Source organism: Bison bison, unplaced genomic scaffold, assembly GCF_000754665.1.
Source record: "Bison bison bison isolate TAMUID 2011002044 unplaced genomic scaffold, Bison_UMD1.0 scf7180017864040, whole genome shotgun sequence".
Lineage (NCBI taxonomy): Eukaryota > Metazoa > Chordata > Mammalia > Artiodactyla > Bovidae > Bison > Bison bison.
The window spans coordinates 1,838,908-1,857,087 of record NW_011494612.1 but is presented as its reverse complement, the minus strand read 5'-3'; the positions used below and the strand labels follow the sequence as shown (position 1 = coordinate 1,857,087).

General features: G+C 36.8%; 1 protein-coding gene across 1 annotated transcript in view; it reads right to left on the bottom strand.

Moving 5' to 3' along the window:
• Window positions 1–23: 23 nt before the first annotated feature.
• The window catches only part of LOC104985171, a 30,695-nt gene continuing 12,538 nt past the window's right edge, over window positions 24–18,180 (bottom strand). The window contains exons 3-8 of the mRNA XM_010835198.1: window positions 16,795–16,888; window positions 10,783–10,901; window positions 8,037–8,179; window positions 3,497–3,694; window positions 1,325–1,386; window positions 24–210 (exon numbers count right to left, since the gene is read on the bottom strand). Of these exons, the coding sequence (XP_010833500.1) occupies window positions 1,341–1,386; window positions 3,497–3,694; window positions 8,037–8,179; window positions 10,783–10,901; window positions 16,795–16,888 (600 nt within the window). The 3' untranslated portion in view covers window positions 24–210; window positions 1,325–1,340. The remainder of the gene's footprint in view (window positions 211–1,324; window positions 1,387–3,496; window positions 3,695–8,036; window positions 8,180–10,782; window positions 10,902–16,794; window positions 16,889–18,180) is intronic.

Sequence of the window (18,180 nt, the reverse complement as noted above, 5' to 3'; positions counted from 1 at the left end):
ATATATATATATATAACAAGTCATAATACTTAGTCATACATTTCTTGTTTATTCATTTTTAAAAACAATGGTGGTGGCTTGTTTCTATACAGATTTCATTAGGATACAATACATATTTTTGAAAAAATATTGGTTTCTGGTGGTGGAGTATCTTCTGGTAGCTTCAGGATCCCATCCAGCATTTTTAAGTTTGGCAAACAGGAGAACACGCTAAAGCAAAAGTTAAAGAAAAAAAGTAACTGCACTGAACAAAAGAATTGTATTTCACTTACTCTGTAAATGAGTGGACTTTGCCTATTGTTAAAAGGAAGATGAGTGGCTATCACTTTATTCTGTTTTCCTTATCTTTGCAATGACATTAAGGTAAAATACAATTTGTGTTGATTGAGCTGATGACCCTGTCATAGATTGCCTCTCTGGAAGCTACTAGATCGTTCAGCAGATTCTAAGTATTGAGCAGAGGAGTGAAACTGCATACACTCTGTTTTCATAAGAGAACATCATTCCAGTTTTTACAATGTCCTATGAAGAAAAAAAAAAATCAATGAGTGGATTTAGCTAACTAACCATGAGAGAAAGAATGAGATCATGAGATATGTACACGTTATAAAATTGGAAGCTGTTTTTTAAAGTAAAGCAAGTCCGAGTTGTCTAGTGATAGTTAAGGAAGAATTCTGGATGAGAGTTATAAGAGGGGGTGGGAAACAATTTTGTGCTGAGTTATTTTCTCTTGACAGAGGAGCTCACATTTCAAATTTAGACAGTCACTTCCAGCTTCAGGAGGTGGTCTTTCATGTCAACCCAGTTAAACAGTAGCCATATGCCTAGCAGCTTTATAAAGCAGTGTTTTCTTTCGAGTGGACAGCTTTCCTGATTGGGGAGTTCTGGTGGCTCAGGCCAGGGGAAATGGAAGACAGTGGCGTTGGCCCAGGATGAAAGATGCTGAACCTTTCAGAAGACATGCCATGCCGACTAATGATGGTGCCAACCTCCTGGAATACTCCCATTGGCTGCATGATTTTCTTAGCTCTAAATGCTTTCTACACATTATCTCATCCTCAAAACAATCCTGTCAAGTTAGTTTTTACCCCCTATTTTAAGCAACTTATCCAAGATCATAAAGCCTGTAGGTGATGGAGTAAAGATTAAAATCTGTCTTCTGGCTCCAGTTTTCAGACTTGGCAGGAACTCCTAGTCCCCCCCTTTCTTTTTTTAAAGTCAAACTATTGGTGAACTAAGATAATCCTGACTTCTGAAGAATGGTAAAAGAATTTGCCTGTGGGTGTCCCAAGAAGTGGGCTGCCCTCTACCTCCTGGGACTTACACCATTAGCTCTATCATTAAGTCCTTTCTCTTTTGAACTGTGCTGTCTTCTTATTGGAGGATCTGAAACAAAGGAGGAAGGGAAGACAGTCACAATTCTAGGTGTCAGTGATCAAGAAAAGCTTATACTTAAATATTCTGATCGTGATGTAAAGGGTCACTGAAAGTCTGGCCTAAATCCTCAACACAAATGTACCCAGTGACAAAATGAATGCCGCTGTAATCCTCATGTGGATTTTTGGCTAGATAATTAAACCTAAATTTGGATGAGCTTGAGACTTCAGCTTAGTGCTTCAGTAGGAGTGAATACTTAAATCCTTCTCTCATGCTTTAAAATGACCACATCTTTCTGTTTAAAGCAACCCTGCACTACCTTGGTCAATACAACCTGGCTTTTTGTAGACTGATTGTCAGTATGTATGCACCTTGGACTCAATCCAATCGAATTAATACTAAACAAATAGAAGAACCTCATTATATCCTTCTTTTCCACATAAATTCTATACCACCTCATGAATTCTGAAGACAGCTTTATAGTGAGACTTCAGGGCATATCAGATTTCAGACAGTTAATCTAACACTATTGTTATAAGGCATTCTTTGAAGAGAGGCAAGTGACTGAGTTGGGACCAAAGTGTTTTCTAAAATCCCACATATTAATTAACCAAACTGAAATACAATACTAATAAATTATTTTTAAGACAGACATGTGCTATTTTATGAATGACATTGAAATGTCTAACTAAAACTCCTCTGACTGTAGGAAATAGAATTAATTTTAAGCTTCAAAACATTATTTTGGTTAAATATTAGTTCAATATTAAAGCAACTGTGCCACCAGATTTTGCTTATATAATATCAATTTGAGAATTTATTGTCACAGAATATGAAATTTTGCTTTCAGACTATAGTCAAAGGGAAAACAATTGCAGTAATGAGATTTACGTAGTAACAACAGAGATTAGAATTTTTATTTTGACAATTTTCATTGCACATCATGGACTTAAGAGTCTGATATTATACAGGCCTCTAGAATATAGTTGCTATTATGGGAAAATGCCAGTATGAGAAAGGAAAGTGGTGAGAGAACTATATTTTGTGGAAATTGGATGTGGAGGAAGGACTATAATCACAGACCAGAATGGAGCCTAGAAATGATCTAACCCTTTGTGAGACAGATTCAGAGTGAGAGATGAGATGACTTGTGGTCATCTGGGGGCAAATATAGGTCTAGAACTCAGTTGCTTGTTTCTACCATTTTAATTTCCATAAGTACACTAACAGTGTGGGCTGCCAGGTGGCTCAGTGGTAAAGAATCTGCCTGCATTGCAGAAAATGCAGAAGACATGGTTTCAGTCCCTGGGTCAGGAAGATCCCCTGGAGGAGGGCATGGTGACCATGCCCACTTCAGTTTTCTTGCCTCAAGAATCCCATGGACAAAGGAGTCTGACAGGCTACAGTCCACAGGGTCTCAAAGACTCAGGCACAACTGAAGCAGCTGAGCACACACACGTACTAATAGTGGTGCTGGGAATTAGCTGCAGATAAATGGATGGACATATTACTTGGTGCACACTCAAGGTTGTTTAGATTCCATTATTATCACCATTAAGAATGTTCCTAATATTGACAAAGAAATAAAAATGGTTTATTCTTGGAAGGTTTCCAGCTCTTTCAACCACCAGAGGAGATCGAATCAATTACTTTTTTTGTATTCACTTAATTAATGGTGCCCTTGTGGCCCAAAGATATGAAAATAAAACCAGAGAATAAACAGTTTATAAGATGGTCACTTGGGCCTTGATGAGAACCTACATTTAGAAATTTTATAAAAGACATCTGCTGAATATCATGAGAGAAAATGCATAGGATTTGCAAGTCTAAAATTAAATATCTAAGTTTATGTATAGTCCCATTACAGGAGGAGCCTAAAATTTGCACAGCATTGTAAATTAACTGACAGAAGAGTATATTAAAAATTAAACACACACACACAAGATCAGTTCAAATCAGTTCAAATCTCACTTTAGGTGAGATTAGAAGCATGAATTGTTCACCACGCAGTAGATAAGCTAAATACCTGCTGAGCAAATTTAAGCAAGATGGGAACAATGGTTAAAAGTATAACATTCAATGAAGTAGAAAAGATGACTTAAAGCATTTGGGATCTCACCGTTTTCGGTAGTTTTGGTGAAATTCACAAGGGTTCCTCTTGAGCATAAGGGATTCCAGTGGCGTGCACCGTAAGCTGGACAGCCCAGTCAGAGTCTCAATATGGTTGTCAGCCAAGGATAAATGCTGTATCTGAGGGATCTTTGGCAATTGCTTGAAAGATGTGAGATGGTTTTTGTTCATATTTAAAACTCTGCAACTGTATATAAAATATAAACATCCTGTCATTTGTCTCCTAAAGAGGATGGTGAACTACCAAATACTGCAAAGCACTAGCATGCCTCACCTAGACTATGATACCTCAAAGGTGTGACAGGGACATTTTCTACAAATATGGTGGGAAAGAAAAACGAAATATGTATATTAAAATATTAAGAGAAAATAAACAGGGCAGATAAGACTGAAAGCTTGTCTAAGGCAAGACTATGTTTTCTTTTCACTGTGTTTGGTTCTTGGTGACTGCTCAATAAGTCCTGGATGAAAGAGTAAAGGGCTGCTTGAAATCTCAGCAATATAAAAGTTCACTCAAAGCTTCTGAAGAGTATTGCCCCTAAGTAGTGAGATTATAATTGTTTTCCTTTCTTTCTACTTTTCTGTACTTAAATTCAATATTGAGAAAATAGTATTTAAAAATTTTTTTAAAGTCCTTTTTTTTTAATGCAAAAGAAAGCTAAAATTACCCTTGGGAACAGAAATATGTGTTAGGCATTGAGGTTGAATACATTTTCCTGACAGAATATAATGCTTCTTAATATTTTGCCTTAAAACCATAATTGTATAAAACCATGCCATTAAAGAAAATAATTCCAAATCCATCACTGACGCCTTGCCTTACAGAAAAAATTCCTTTATGCATAAGCTGGGATTTAATACTCTGAGGGAAACACAGGGTATTTATTTATAAACCTCATGGCCCACAAAGACACTTGGTAAATAATTATCGCTGAAGGCCTGGCGTGCTGCGATTCATGGGGTCGCAAAGAGTCGGACACGACTGAGCGACTGAACTGAACAGTAAACATGGTGCTAAACAGAGAGATGACAGTCACACAGCAGCATGACAAATTAAATTCACTTTGAACCGCCCCGCACATTTCATTGTAATTTTTCACATCCATCATTTTCATTTCCCTTGTTTCCTTCCATTTTCCATAGGGATATTTTGCAGTCTTAACCATATCTTTGATAACTTCAGGTTTCCACTCTTTCCTAGGTGTGTGCCATGTAAACAGTTGTATCTGACTGTTCTTGCTTGGAGAATCTCAGGAACGGGGGAGCCTGGCGGGCTGCCGTCTATGGGTTGCACAGAGTCGGACACGACTGAAGTGACTTAGCAGCAGCAGTAGATGTTTTTCTGGAACTCTCTTGCTTTTTCGATGACCCAGTGGATGTTGGCAATTTGCTCTCTGCTCCTCTGACTTTTCTGAATCCAGCTTGCACATCTGGAAGTTCATGGTTCACGTACTGCTGAAGCCTGGCTTGGAGAATTTTGAGCATTACTTTGCTAGCGTGTGAGATAAGTGCAATTGTGCAGTAGTTTGAGCATTCTTTGGCATTGCCTTTCTTTGGGATTGGAATTAAAACTGACCCTTTCCAGTCCTGTGGCCACTGCTGAGTTTTCCAGATTTGCTGGCATATTGAGTGCAGCACTTTCACAGCATCATCTTTTAGGATTTGAAATAGCTTAACTGGAATTTCATCCCCTCCACTCACTTTGTACATAGTAATGCCTCCAAAGGCCCACTTGACTTTACATTCCAGGATGTCTGGCTCTGGGTGAGTGATCATACCATCATGATTATCTGGGCCATGAAGATCTTTTTTGTATTAGTTCTTCTGTGTATTCTTGCCACCTCTTCTTAATATCTTCTTCTGTTAGGTCCATACCATTTTTGTCCTTTATCGAGCCCATCTTTGCATGAAATATTCACTTGGTATCTCTAATTTTCTTGAAGAGATCTCTAGTTTTTCCCATTCTATTGTTTCCCTCCATTTCTTTGCATTAATCTTTGAGGAAGGCTTTCTTATCTCTCCTTGCTATTCTTTGGAACTCTGCATTCAAATAGGTATATCTTCCATTTCTCCTTTGCTTTTTTTGCTTCTCTTCTTTTCATGGCTATTTGTAAGGCCTTCTCAGACAACCATTTTGCCTTTTTGCATTTATTTTTCTTGGGGATGGTCTTGATCCCTGCCTCCTGTACAATGTCATGAACCTGCATCCATAGTTCATCAGGCACTCTGTCTATCGGATCTAATCCCTTGAATCTATTTGTCACTTCCACTATAATCATAAGGGATTTGATTTCGGTCATACCTGAATGGTCTAGTGGTTTTCCCTACTTTCTTCAATTTCAGTCTGAATTTGGCAATAAGGAGTTTATGGTCTGAGCCATAGTCAGCTCCCAGTCTTGTTTTTGCTGACAGTATAGAGCTTCTCCATCTTTGGCTTCAAAGAATATAATCAATCTGATTTCGGTATTGACCATCTGTTGATGTCCACGTGTAGAGTCTTCTTTTGTGTTGTTGGAAGAGGGTGTTTGATATGACCAGTGCATTCTCTTGACAAAACTCTACTAGCCTTTGCCCTGCTTCATTCTGTACTCCAAGGCCAAATCAGCCTCTCATATTCACCATCGCACAGATCCTCAGTCAATTGGATAATGTTAGGGGACATGACTGACAAACCAAGTGTGATTTTTCTCCTGGGGCAACAGAGAAGGAGGCTATGAATATACATGCATCAATTTTCTACTCTCTTGATACATTGATTTGACAGTTGTAGAGTCTGAATTGCAATTATATAATTTACATTATACATTGTATTTCTGAAGAAAGAAAGGCCAAAAGAATACATCTAAAGAATACTAAAACTGGGTCGTCTTTTCTTTAATGATAAGAGTTTCCCTTTTTCTCTCTTTTTTATATAAGATAGGAAAAATTTGGAAGTTTACTGATTTGGATCAAGTCAAATTCACATACCCCAAATTAATGGTCTTCTAGCGTAGTGTTTCTAAAGTATGCTATGTGACTATTAATATTTTTTCTTGTACATTTATTTAAATAAGTATTACAAAATATAACCAATACATCCTTATTTTGTCCCTAGAAGAGAGGCTAAGGGGAAAAATTGAACAAATTAACATCAAGTAACTGATGCTGGGAAAAATTGAGGGCAAGAGGAGAGTGGCGTGACAGAGGATGAGATGGTTGGATGGTATCACTGTCTCAGTGGACAGGAGTTTGAGCAAACTCAGGGAGTTAGTGAAAGACAGAAAAACCTGGCATGTTGTAATTCGTGTGGTCACAGAGTCGGACATGACTTAGTGACTGAACAACAAACTGAATAAATTAAAATGGCAGTGATATTAAGATTCCTCTGAAAACTTTTATTTTGGTATTTTTTAATTTGTCATTTGAAAAGAACATAAGTAAAATCAAATGTTACACAAGTCTGTCTAAAGTTGGGAAGGGACTTTGAAAATGACTGAAGATCTTCAGGGATCATTGCATATTCTGCCACTTCCTCTGTCTGCTGGCCCGTTTCGCTCCCCTGTTAATTGTGATGAGCTCTTTTCGTTGCCCCGCCTCAGCCCCGGCTCAGAGATGTAACTTAACTCGCTCGAGGATTTACCTTTCCTTCTTGTTGCTGCTTAATATTTCCTAATTCTTTTCTGGGAAGTTCTGTCTGCCCCTCTGATGGCTACCACAGCTTGCTCTAGCTATACATCTGCTTGGTGAAGCAAAGGGCAGCTCCCCACAGAGTTCTCAAGCAATCCTGAGCAAGGAGGCAGATTATCTTTAATATTATCTTTAGTGTCCTTGGGACATCAAAGAGTCCACATAAATTAAAATTTCTTTTATGTCTGTCACTGTTCTCATTGACAACTCCTACCCCTCTATTAGAATGTAAAGAATTTTATCTTAAATCAAATAAGAGATTAAATTGAAAATAAATAAAATGTTCTCAGTTTAAAAAAAATTTCTTTTTTAAAGCAAGTGAACCTGAAGTCAAGACTCTTGTTAACTACCTATAGAGTCTTTCCCTGTAAATGGTCAATAAACATGACTAAAAATCACTATCTTACAATGATAATGTATATATAATGTGATTGTATTTCCAGTTCACTACACAAGGAACATAGCAAGCTTTTCTGCCAATATGTCCTATGATTATTAATTATTCCCCTAAGAACTGATAATAACAATATTAATTTGAAAAGGAATAGATTTTTCCTGCTAAATTGTGACAGTTTGATTTATAAATTTCCCTTTTTGCCTTGCTCAGACATCGCTTAGCACTCTCACTTTCTTTTTTTTTTTTTTTTCATTTTTATTTTATTTTTTTTAAATTTTATTTTATTTTTAAACTTTACATAATTGTATTAGTTTTGCCAAATATCAAAATGAATCAAAAAGCACTTTCACTTTCAAGGCCTGACCACATGAAGGGAGCCACAATAGGTAAAGACATTGATCACATGTACCCATATAATAAAGACTTGACTTTAACTTAGAAACTGGACATGCTAAGGAGAAGGTACCTTGGCAATCTTAAGGCACTTAAATCCACCAGTGAATTGTCCACTAACCAGAGGGTTTCAACTCGAATTAGTCTTCTAAGAATCCTGTTAAAATTTTCAACTTGATAAGGGTCCCCCAAATCCTGAAATGAAAGGTTCAAATTCTGAAGGGAAAAACAAATAAAAAGAAAAAGCAAGTGCTTTGTCAACTTTTAAAAATAGTTTTTAATTTTAACTGTTATATATTTAAGTCAGCAGTTTTTACTGTTTTGTTTTTTGGTCTTCTAAAATATTCACACATCCAAATACTCACAATTATTGCAGAGATTTTCAAGATAGGAAAGGAGGATGAAGATATTGACTGGATTGCTTAGAATTAAACACCAGGTGGGAGGTGGCAGATAGAGATGGAAAGATCCTTAGATTTTGAAATTTTTCTGATATGAAAAGTAGAGGGGGTAAAGCACTGTTTGGGTTTATATGATTAGTTATCTTTGAATGTGAAAGTCACTCAGTTGTGTCTGACTCTGTGACCCCCATGGACTATACAGTCCATGAAATCTCCAGGCCAGAATACTGGAGTGGGTAGCCATTCCTTTCTCCAGGGGATCTTCCCAACCCAGGGATCGCACCCAGGTCTTTAGCCTCCTTGGAAATACTCAGAAATTTCATTTATAAAAATTTCAGAGTTAGATGCCATCATTCAAAAGATGGAAAATGTGATTTCATTTTAAAATAACCAGGGGTATATACATATATGAGGTGTGACATTGGAGAAGGCAATGGCACCCCACTCCAGTACTGTTGCCTGGAAAATCCCATGGATGGAGGAGCCTGGTAGGCTGCAGTCCATGGGGTCGCGAAGAGTCGGACACGACTGAGCGACTTCACTTTCACTTTTCACTTTCCACTTTCATGCATTGGAGAAGGAAATGGCAACCCACTCCAGTGTTCTTGCCTGGAGAATCCCAGGGACGGCAGAGTCTGGTGGGCTGCTGTCTATGGGGTTGCACAGTGTTGGACACGACTGAAGCAACTTAGCAGCAGCAGCTGCAGTGTGACATATTTCTGAGATAGTGGATATTTTATTGTTACTTTTAACATGAGTCAACTTTGATGTCAAAGAGATTAAAACCACTCTTAGTGGTAGCATTGCTCTTGTAAACTCTATTTCTAAAAGTCAAGTTTACTTTTTTTGTTTCCAAAATTTTGCCGTAAATTTCTGTGACTAGAAATTATTGCATAAGATGACATTCCTTTTTTTAAATTGAAGCAAAATAATTTACCATTTTTAAAGAAATACAGATATCTCTATCTAAAAAAGGTCTTGATATATTCAGATATTAAACATTATGAAATTTGATACTTTAAGTTCTATTTTCCAAGAATATTAAAGGTCTTCATTCTAAACAAAACTAAAGAAATATTGAGATTATATCTATCATTCCCACATTAAACATCACCTTCTCAAATAGGCTGCTTTTCCCAATAAGTTTTTCTGTAATAGATTAGGCTTCATTTAGCCATTCGCTTGCTGTACAATTATCTAAAGGCCAATAAAACTTTCTATGAGAAATTTTTAGCAAGGTACCATTGGCCTTTGCAATATATCCACGGTTTAAATGACAGCTATAAAGAACAAATGCTTGTATACACTGGAATAATTACTTTTAAAAGAATCCTGGGAGTGGAGGTTAAAGTTTTAGGTGTGTTATTTAAATTCTTCAAATAAATAAGTAGGTGCACTATATAAATTTTAAAGAGTGGAATGTATCCATTATAGGTGACTAATTAAAATTAATTTTAGAAAGAAAAGAAAACACTGTACTGGGAAACAATATTCTACTTTCCTAGCTTCCCTTAATAAGTTGTGTGACCTCGGGCAAATAGTTTCTTTTTCTAAATGTTCCTTTCCTTTTTGAAAGGAAAGTGTTTGGACCAGACCCAATCTGAAGCTCCTTCCCAACCCCTAATTCTAGAATTCTATGACATACAAGATTCATCTGTGAAACAGAAGAGGCATTGGGAGATCCCAATAAGTCTCATTTCTGGAAGATTTCCTAAGATCCTCACATGCAATTTGATCACTTTGAAAAGCCTCAAAAATATTGGCATCTTACTCTGTTATAAAGAAGTTCATTATTCTTTTATTGCTACCAATGTTTATTTTTCACAGTTAAGTCTTCAGTCCTCTGCTTAACCATGACTTGAAAGCTTGAGTGATGGCAACCTCACAGGTGGGTAATGGTTGAGAGCTAACTATGGGAACTGTTTCAATGCTAGTGGCTCAGCCAGCTGAGTCATTTTCAGCACCAAGAAACCACATCTCAAATCCTTCACTGCTGAAAGTTTGATTTGTTCCACGATAGCTCTGTTCAGACCCCAGTGGCTGCCCTAGATCATTAAAACTTTTAGCTTTTACCACATCATTCAGAGTCCAGACTACATCATAAACTCATTGATAAGGATTATCATTCAACACTTGACTTTTTTATTATCAAAAATACAATTTCATTCTCCGTTCTTTTAAACTTTTTCCAAAGTTCAGCAATATCAATATAAAATGATTAGAAAATAAGTAGCATTTCTTGATGAAGATAAAGGGTGGGGAAAAGAGATGGATCACCAGTCACAACTATTTTCAGAGAAATTTCTAGAGATGTGCTTAAATGTGTTTTGGTGTTTATTCTGGCAATTGATCTTTCTAAAAAATGCCATAATTTAGTCAACGAAAGAAATATACTTTTTTTTTTTTTTAAGCTCTCACCGTGCAGTCCTCCCAGTTTTCCTGCAGCCACGTTTCCCATTTGTTTTTCTCAAGGACTCTTTTCTGTGAAGGCAAAGTACATTCCTCCTCTCTGAAGAGCAGCTCTTCGGCAGAGGGTCCTGAGCAGAAATCACAAGGTGAGATCTTGGAAGTAGGTTCCGGAAAACAGGACCAACACCCTCGCTGGATGCTTGACTGGTTGTTTTAAACTTCCACTTGATATTAGGACTGAGGGAGATAGGATTGAACTCTTATGCCCCAATAGTGTGAGCATTAACAAAATGTGATGTATGTGACTAAATACACTTCTGCCTGCCTAATCAGGCTGGGGGAGAGATGGGGACAGAAGAGGAGCCAGGACTTGACCACTATGAACACTTTCTAATTGTTTAAAATTATTTTCCCTGAAATTTGCTGAATAACTCTCATGTCTTCCAAACAAAATACAGTGAAACCTCTAATGTGAAAACACTAAATCAGATGCCCAGGTATGACAATAATAGATTAATCAAGAAATGATTATTAAATATTTAAATCCCCCAGTTCCTGTGTTTCTCTTCCCGCTGCCAGAAACCTTGAGGCCATCTCTGATGAGCTTACTTCCTAGGCCTTCCCATCACCAGATGAGTTATACAAGAGAAAGGAAATAGCAAACAAATCAGCAATTTTATTTCTTTTTCATCTGTTTTACTTTTTTTCAGTTTACAGTAAAGTGAATACAGTTATCAGAAAAAAATAGGGCTGTAGATTATTTTAATTTAAATTTTTCACAATCTGCTACCGATGGTCTAGTTTTCTGCAGAGGATCAAAAGTCAGCTTTAACTTAAATTCTCACATATAGATTTCTTTTTAAATGCAATTTAGCACAGTACTATGACAAATATTGTGAGGTTCAGAGAAAATTTGATGACTTTCTAGAGTAATTAAAAGGGAGGGATGACCTCTATTAACTGTAGGGAAAAGTCAACATGTGGAGTTAACTTTTAATCTTACATCAATTACTTCTAGCTCAAGCAAGTGAGAAAAATCACCAGTATAGTGGCTTTAATCTTCATGTAATTTTCTCTTTAGGAATCATGAAGTCACTCCTGACTTTCTTTCTCTTTTGTCTCTTAACTCAATAAACCACCTAATCTTACCAGTTTTCCCCTTGAGAATCTGTCCCTTCCTTTTCAATGTCCAGGCACTCACATCTTCCTATCTGAACTGTAGCTACTTTCTGTTAGATCTCCTGCTTTGTAATCTTCTCTTCTTCAGCATAAATGACACAAATTGCTACCCAGCTCTCCTAAAAACAGCGTTTACCATGGGACTGATATTTTCAAAACCTTTCAGAAGTTTCTTATTGCTTACCAAATAAAGATGGAAAAGCCTAGTTCATCAGGCAATGTTTTCTACAATCTTATCCAGGTCCCCATTTCCAAACTCATTTCCTGCTATTTTCCAGCCTTATTGTCCTCTAAATCAGGTTTGCACATAACTTCCAGGGTTGGGGAAAGGGTATTTTGTTTTCAGTCTGGAGTTAAGTAGCAGGTAATTGTCTGACTCCAGATGATTAATTTGACTTTTCTGAGCTGTTCAGTTTTCCACGTCTGCGAAAATATGGGGAAGTCTAGCATCAAGGGCCCATCAAAGGCTGAATTTGGTGAGAAATTATGTTTGAAGTTCACAATATTTTATAAAGATTTTATAAATTTCTAATTTATAAAATTATTTCTAATACTTTTAGACCAACATAGGTTTTCTTATTGTCATAGACCCTGACACTCCTATCATGCTGCCACAGGCACACTTCACTCTCTCCTGATGCCAATCAAGCCCTTGAAAGCTACCCTAAACTTTGTTGTTTAGTCCCTGAGTCATGTCTGACTCTTTTGAGACCCCATGGACTGTAGCCCACTAGGCTCCTCTGTCCATGGGATTTCCCAGGCAAGAATACTGAAGTGGGTTGTCATTTCCTTCTCCAGGGGATCTTCTCCACCCAGGGATCAATCCCACATCTGCATTGGCAGGCAGAGTCTTTACTGCCGAGCCACCGGGTTTGATTTTAATTTGCTCCCAACTCTAACATCTTGTATTCTAAGAGTCAGACCTGGCACCATTTGTACCCACTTCTCCTCACTCCATTTTTTCTGGAATGCATGGTTTCAAAGGTGAAAAGAACACAGAAACGATATTGAAGGTTCAAGAACAAACTTTGCTTTTTGTGGCAAGTCTGTCTGGACTCTGATGGGTGATAATGAGTCCATTTGAGATGGATTTATGGAAGGCAATAAGAGCAAGAGGCCAATGCTTCATTATTTTGACAAAAACATCAGTTCTTTCATCAGACACAGGTGGAAGCCAAGAATCTAACCTGCGCTTTCAGGCATTTCTCTCATAACAAGCTGTAATGTTGCCACTCAGGAAATTACATAGCCGGAAGGTGGTAGTATCCCAGCTACTTTACAAATTAAATATCCTTGTACTAGGAAATCACCTTCTTCATTGATTAGGATGATTGGAATTAAAACTTATAGAACTGGAAAAACTGGACCAGTCAACTCATTGACTGAGGAGACCTCAGGTTTTATTGTCTTTATTTACACCCTCTCCCCCACACCAAATTTGGTAGCTTTCTTTGTGCAATAGCTATACCAGAGTTATTAAACTCTGCCCTGTATTTTTTGTTTGATATCTATTGATCTTCTGCTCTTTCAATTATTTCTTTTTAAAGCAGCTTGCAAAGATTTCTTTGAAGTTAGAAGCCAAAGGTCACTTCCACTGTGAGGAGATGTATTAAATTGGATTCTTTTTATTAAAAAAAAACCTCAGACCTGCTTGGTAATTGAAGATATATCTCAGCAGCTGAGAACTGAAATCTGGAATATCTGACAGCCCAGAGATGTTGGCTTTCACCTGCCATCTCTGAGCTTGTTCTTTGTCCCTTCATCGGATTTCTAACTCCTAACAGCAGTGACTGAATTAACTTGCTGGAGGATTTTCAAACAGGAAGAATCTTTTCTTTTTTTTTTTTTTTTAATGTTATTTTATTTTTAAACTTTACAGTATTGTGTTAGTTTTGCCAAATATCGAAATGAATCCGCCACAGGTAATTCTGCCAACAATATGCTCTTTGGCTTCATTTAATTGGGAGGAGGTAAGTCAGTCTCTATCTGGCAATCAAAGCCCTGGGAAATTGCTGTTTATCACACACCAGCTAACCTTTCTTTTCTTGGGAACTCTTCCTGAATGTACAACTGGGGCAACTAAGATCAACTGCAGTAATTTTGATGGGTGTTTCAGGATCTAATCTAGAAAGAGGGGGCATTCTTAGAATGCTTTTGAAATGTACTTGTTCTCCATCTCACACAAAAAACACTTAAACAAAATTTAGGGCAATGAACAAGGGACATCTGTTTTCTTCATGGCTTGAGTTGATGGGATTTTTCACTGGTTCCTATCCCCTAGATCATGTTCCATTCCTTTTACGACCAGTCACTTGCGAGAGATTGGGTGTTGTTAATGGCCTAATGGAAGCAAAATGTGCCTTATCTCTGGAGAGCGATGATATCCTCTGCATGAATGACCACTGGGATCTTCATGAGGGCTGATTTTGCTGAGTGATGACCTCAGCACATGACTTGCCTGCTTAGATCAGAGAAGGAGGGAGACAGCTGGACTCTTTACACATGCTCCTTTTCAGTTTACTCCTAGATTTTTATTCTCCTGTCATCTCCTCCAGTTTCTTCAGTTTTGCAGTTCTCTCTAAATCTCAACTCTCCACCTGTCACTCCAAATGCAATTTATTTTGCCTCATGGTGGCTGCCACAATTATCAACAACCTCCTCCCACATACACCTGCGTAAATGCCAATACGCTTACATTCTGTTCCCAGTGTTCACTTCCTATTCAAATGTATTCCTTTCCTGCCTCTCTCCAAGCCCCCTCAACCAGTTTTTCCCATAGTAGGGATCTCAGATCACCTGCAACAGAATCGCCTATAATAATTTTAATAAATTCAGATTCCAGGGCCCCACTGCATACTAACTACATCAGATGCTTCAGGCATAGGGCCTGGGAATCCGTGTTTTCCACACACTTCCAGGTAACTTGTGCACACACTGAAGTTTAAGAGCGTACTAAACTCTGCCTTCTTTAGCTCCTTATGTAACCCTTTCTCTTTCTTTTGTTGATGAACTCTGTACCTGTGACATACATGGCCTCATGGCCTCTGATCTCCTTCCTTCCTTCCTAATTCCCCATAATTTATTTTTTATTGTTTATTTTTTTTTCATTAAAATTTCTTTAAAGTAGGTCTTTATTGGTTATTTACTTTAAATATAGAAGTGCGTACATGTCACTAATTTCCCATAATTTGTTGCTCCTAGAAAAATATTCTAAGGTCTCCAAAGGAAAGTATAATTTACCTCTAATAGTACTATCTAATAATATTTTATTATTATAAAATATATTAATATAATATATAATCTAAATTATTACATAAAATAATGTTTTATTATATAAGCAGTGAATGCTTAGCTGCAAATAGATATGGTAGAGTTAAACCATAAGAGCATATTTAACTCACAGTTTTATAAAAAGATGTTATTTTAATCACCTTTGTCATTTGAGTTTGAGTGAACGAAGAAAAGCATTAGTGGGTAAAGTAATGCAATTGAGAGGTGGAAATGGGCAGATGAATATACCTATAGCAACTTTTCTTATATCAATATTACAATTGTATGATAGACAATGTATCTGCAAGTCTACAAATACAGATGTAAATTAGCCAAGATACTTGATATTTTGTAAAGACCAAATGCTCACTGCAGCAGGAATTATGTCTAATATTATTTCATCCACCTAAGAAGGATGCAAAAAGATAACAGTCTCTGTTCCTATAGAACTTATAATCTATTGCAGCTATTTCTAGAAATAAAACATTATGTATATCGAGGGCTTCAGATTAAAAATCCTTCATACTGTCATACCGGCACACTTATAAAATCTGACAGTATGAAAGAGGAATAATAAAGCCTTGGTTATTTTACCAAGTTTAAAATGTTTAGTGAAAATGCATAATGAGACTACTGGTTTATTTAGATTCTCTTTTAATGCTTTTTTAATCAATGTAGGATTAACCAGCTTAAAGTCATCCACTGAAGTAACAGTGTTATTCATGATCATAAAACTCCAACAAAGATCATTGGTTAAATAAATTTAATAATATCCTTATGATGGAAAGATATGCAACTTCTAAACAATTTGTTTAGAGTAATGTTTATAACATGGAGGAAAGAAAGGCTCACAATATCAGGTGAAAAAACTCAAAAAATACAGATGTCCACATTATTTTGTAAGGAAATATATACATGCTTCTCAAAAAAAAGACTAAATGGAAAGAAAAGTCACAGTGACTATTTCTGGATAATTGAATTACAGGTTCTTCTGTTTCTGTTTTCTAATATAGAACATTATTAATTATATGATCAGCTATAAGATTATGTTTTTAGGGCTTCTTTGGTGGTCAGTGGTTGAGTCTGCCTTGCAACGCAGGGAACACTGATTTGATCCCTGGTCTAGGAAGATCCCACATGCCACTGAGCAGTTGAGCCCATGCACCACTACAGCTGAGCCCGCATTCTAAAGCCTGAGAGCAGCAACTACTGAGCCCACACACTGAAGCTACTGAAGCCCTTGCACCCCAGAGCCCACACAGAAGCCCAATGAGAAGCATGTGCACTGCAATGAAGAGTAGTCCCCCCTCACAGCAAGTAGAGAAAGCCCACACACAGGAACAAAGACCCACCACAGCCCAAAAGTAAAATAAACAAATGAATAAATCTTAAAGGAAAAAGAGTATGCTTTTAAAGGTGGTTTCACTATATTAACAACTATATGGTCTTGAAAAAGGAAATTTTTCTACCTCTGGGTCATACAGGTTTTTATCCCCAAGTAATGTCTTGTTATCTTCAAAAAACATCTACTAAGAGCATGTACAAAAAGATCACACACTTCTGTTCCTTTACCTTCTCTTACTCGTGGGCAACGCAGTTGACTTCCTTGGATGTCATTTTGTTCTACTTTGTGCCAAGTGAGGTACTTAAAAGAATCTGATGGAAGCTTTAAAGTAAGAGAGAAGAGAAATATCATCTGGGGATAAATAGTTCACTTACTTTATGTGTACAAGTAATGTGAACCCATCCAAACATTAAGCTAAATTGAACTCCAGGTACCTAATGATGTGCTTATTGATGTTATGTTCGTCCAATCTAAATTATTTATTTTTATTCAGTTTTGCATCTTCCAACACCTGCAATTGATTTATGTTTGCTGACAAATGATAGCACAAATAAATATATGCACCCATTCATGAATCCACTTTACATCACCTCTAATAATCTGTCCTCTGCTATTTATTGAATAGCTCATGAGGAATCTCATTCTATTTTAGAATAGTTGTAATTGTTAAAGGTTCTTCATTATATGGACCTGAAGTAATCCCTCTGAGTTAGTCCAGTTACAAAAGCTCTGCCTTTTGAGGCTACCCAGAAGAATCCCTTCGCATGTGACTACTATTTTAAGTGTATAATAATAGTTGTCATCCTCTTTATCATTTAGTTATTACTTATAGATCATGGTTTACAAATTATTGACTATTCAGGAGAAGCATGGTTTTCCTTGGGAAGAGTTCCATTTTATTGACATTATTCCTAAAATGTGTGGCCAATATTGAATGAAATATTTCAGGTCTCTGCTCATTTTTCTTGTTCTGGACAATGTATTGTTGACCAGAATATGTGTCAAGATCACATCTGGGGCAATTTTATGCTGTTTATTACTACCAAAGCTGTAGCCAATCAAAATTCCTAGTATCTTACATGACTTATGATAGTTTCAAGGTTAGCACAAACTAAAAGGCATATTACTCAGCAAAGAACATGTTAAATACATACACCATAGATTGATTCTTCTGTTAGCCGTGTTATACCTGTACAGGCAAATCAAGGGTATTTGATTTGAAGAAGTGCCAGTACAGTATTTGGAACAACTACATTCATCTCACAGAACAGTATTTTGCATAATTTTTCTTTGCTTGAGGCTGTGTGACTAACATAAAGAACATTTTCATCATGAAAAAAGCTTATGAGGCACTGGATTAAACCAAGCTAAGCATTTATCTTTACTACAGGACTGCTCTGAACCTTTAGTATCTTAAGATATATTGTGAGTCTGTACTACAAAGTATTTTCCTAGAGTTTTAAACCATAGAACCTTTCATTCTTAGCGTAGCACATGGAACTAGCCCATCCTATAAAGCAAAATTTGGGGCAAGCTGCCTCAAAATAAATTGGGAAGAGGTGGGTTTTTAATAATCATTTAACTTTGATCTTTTACCTTCATTACTTACTTAC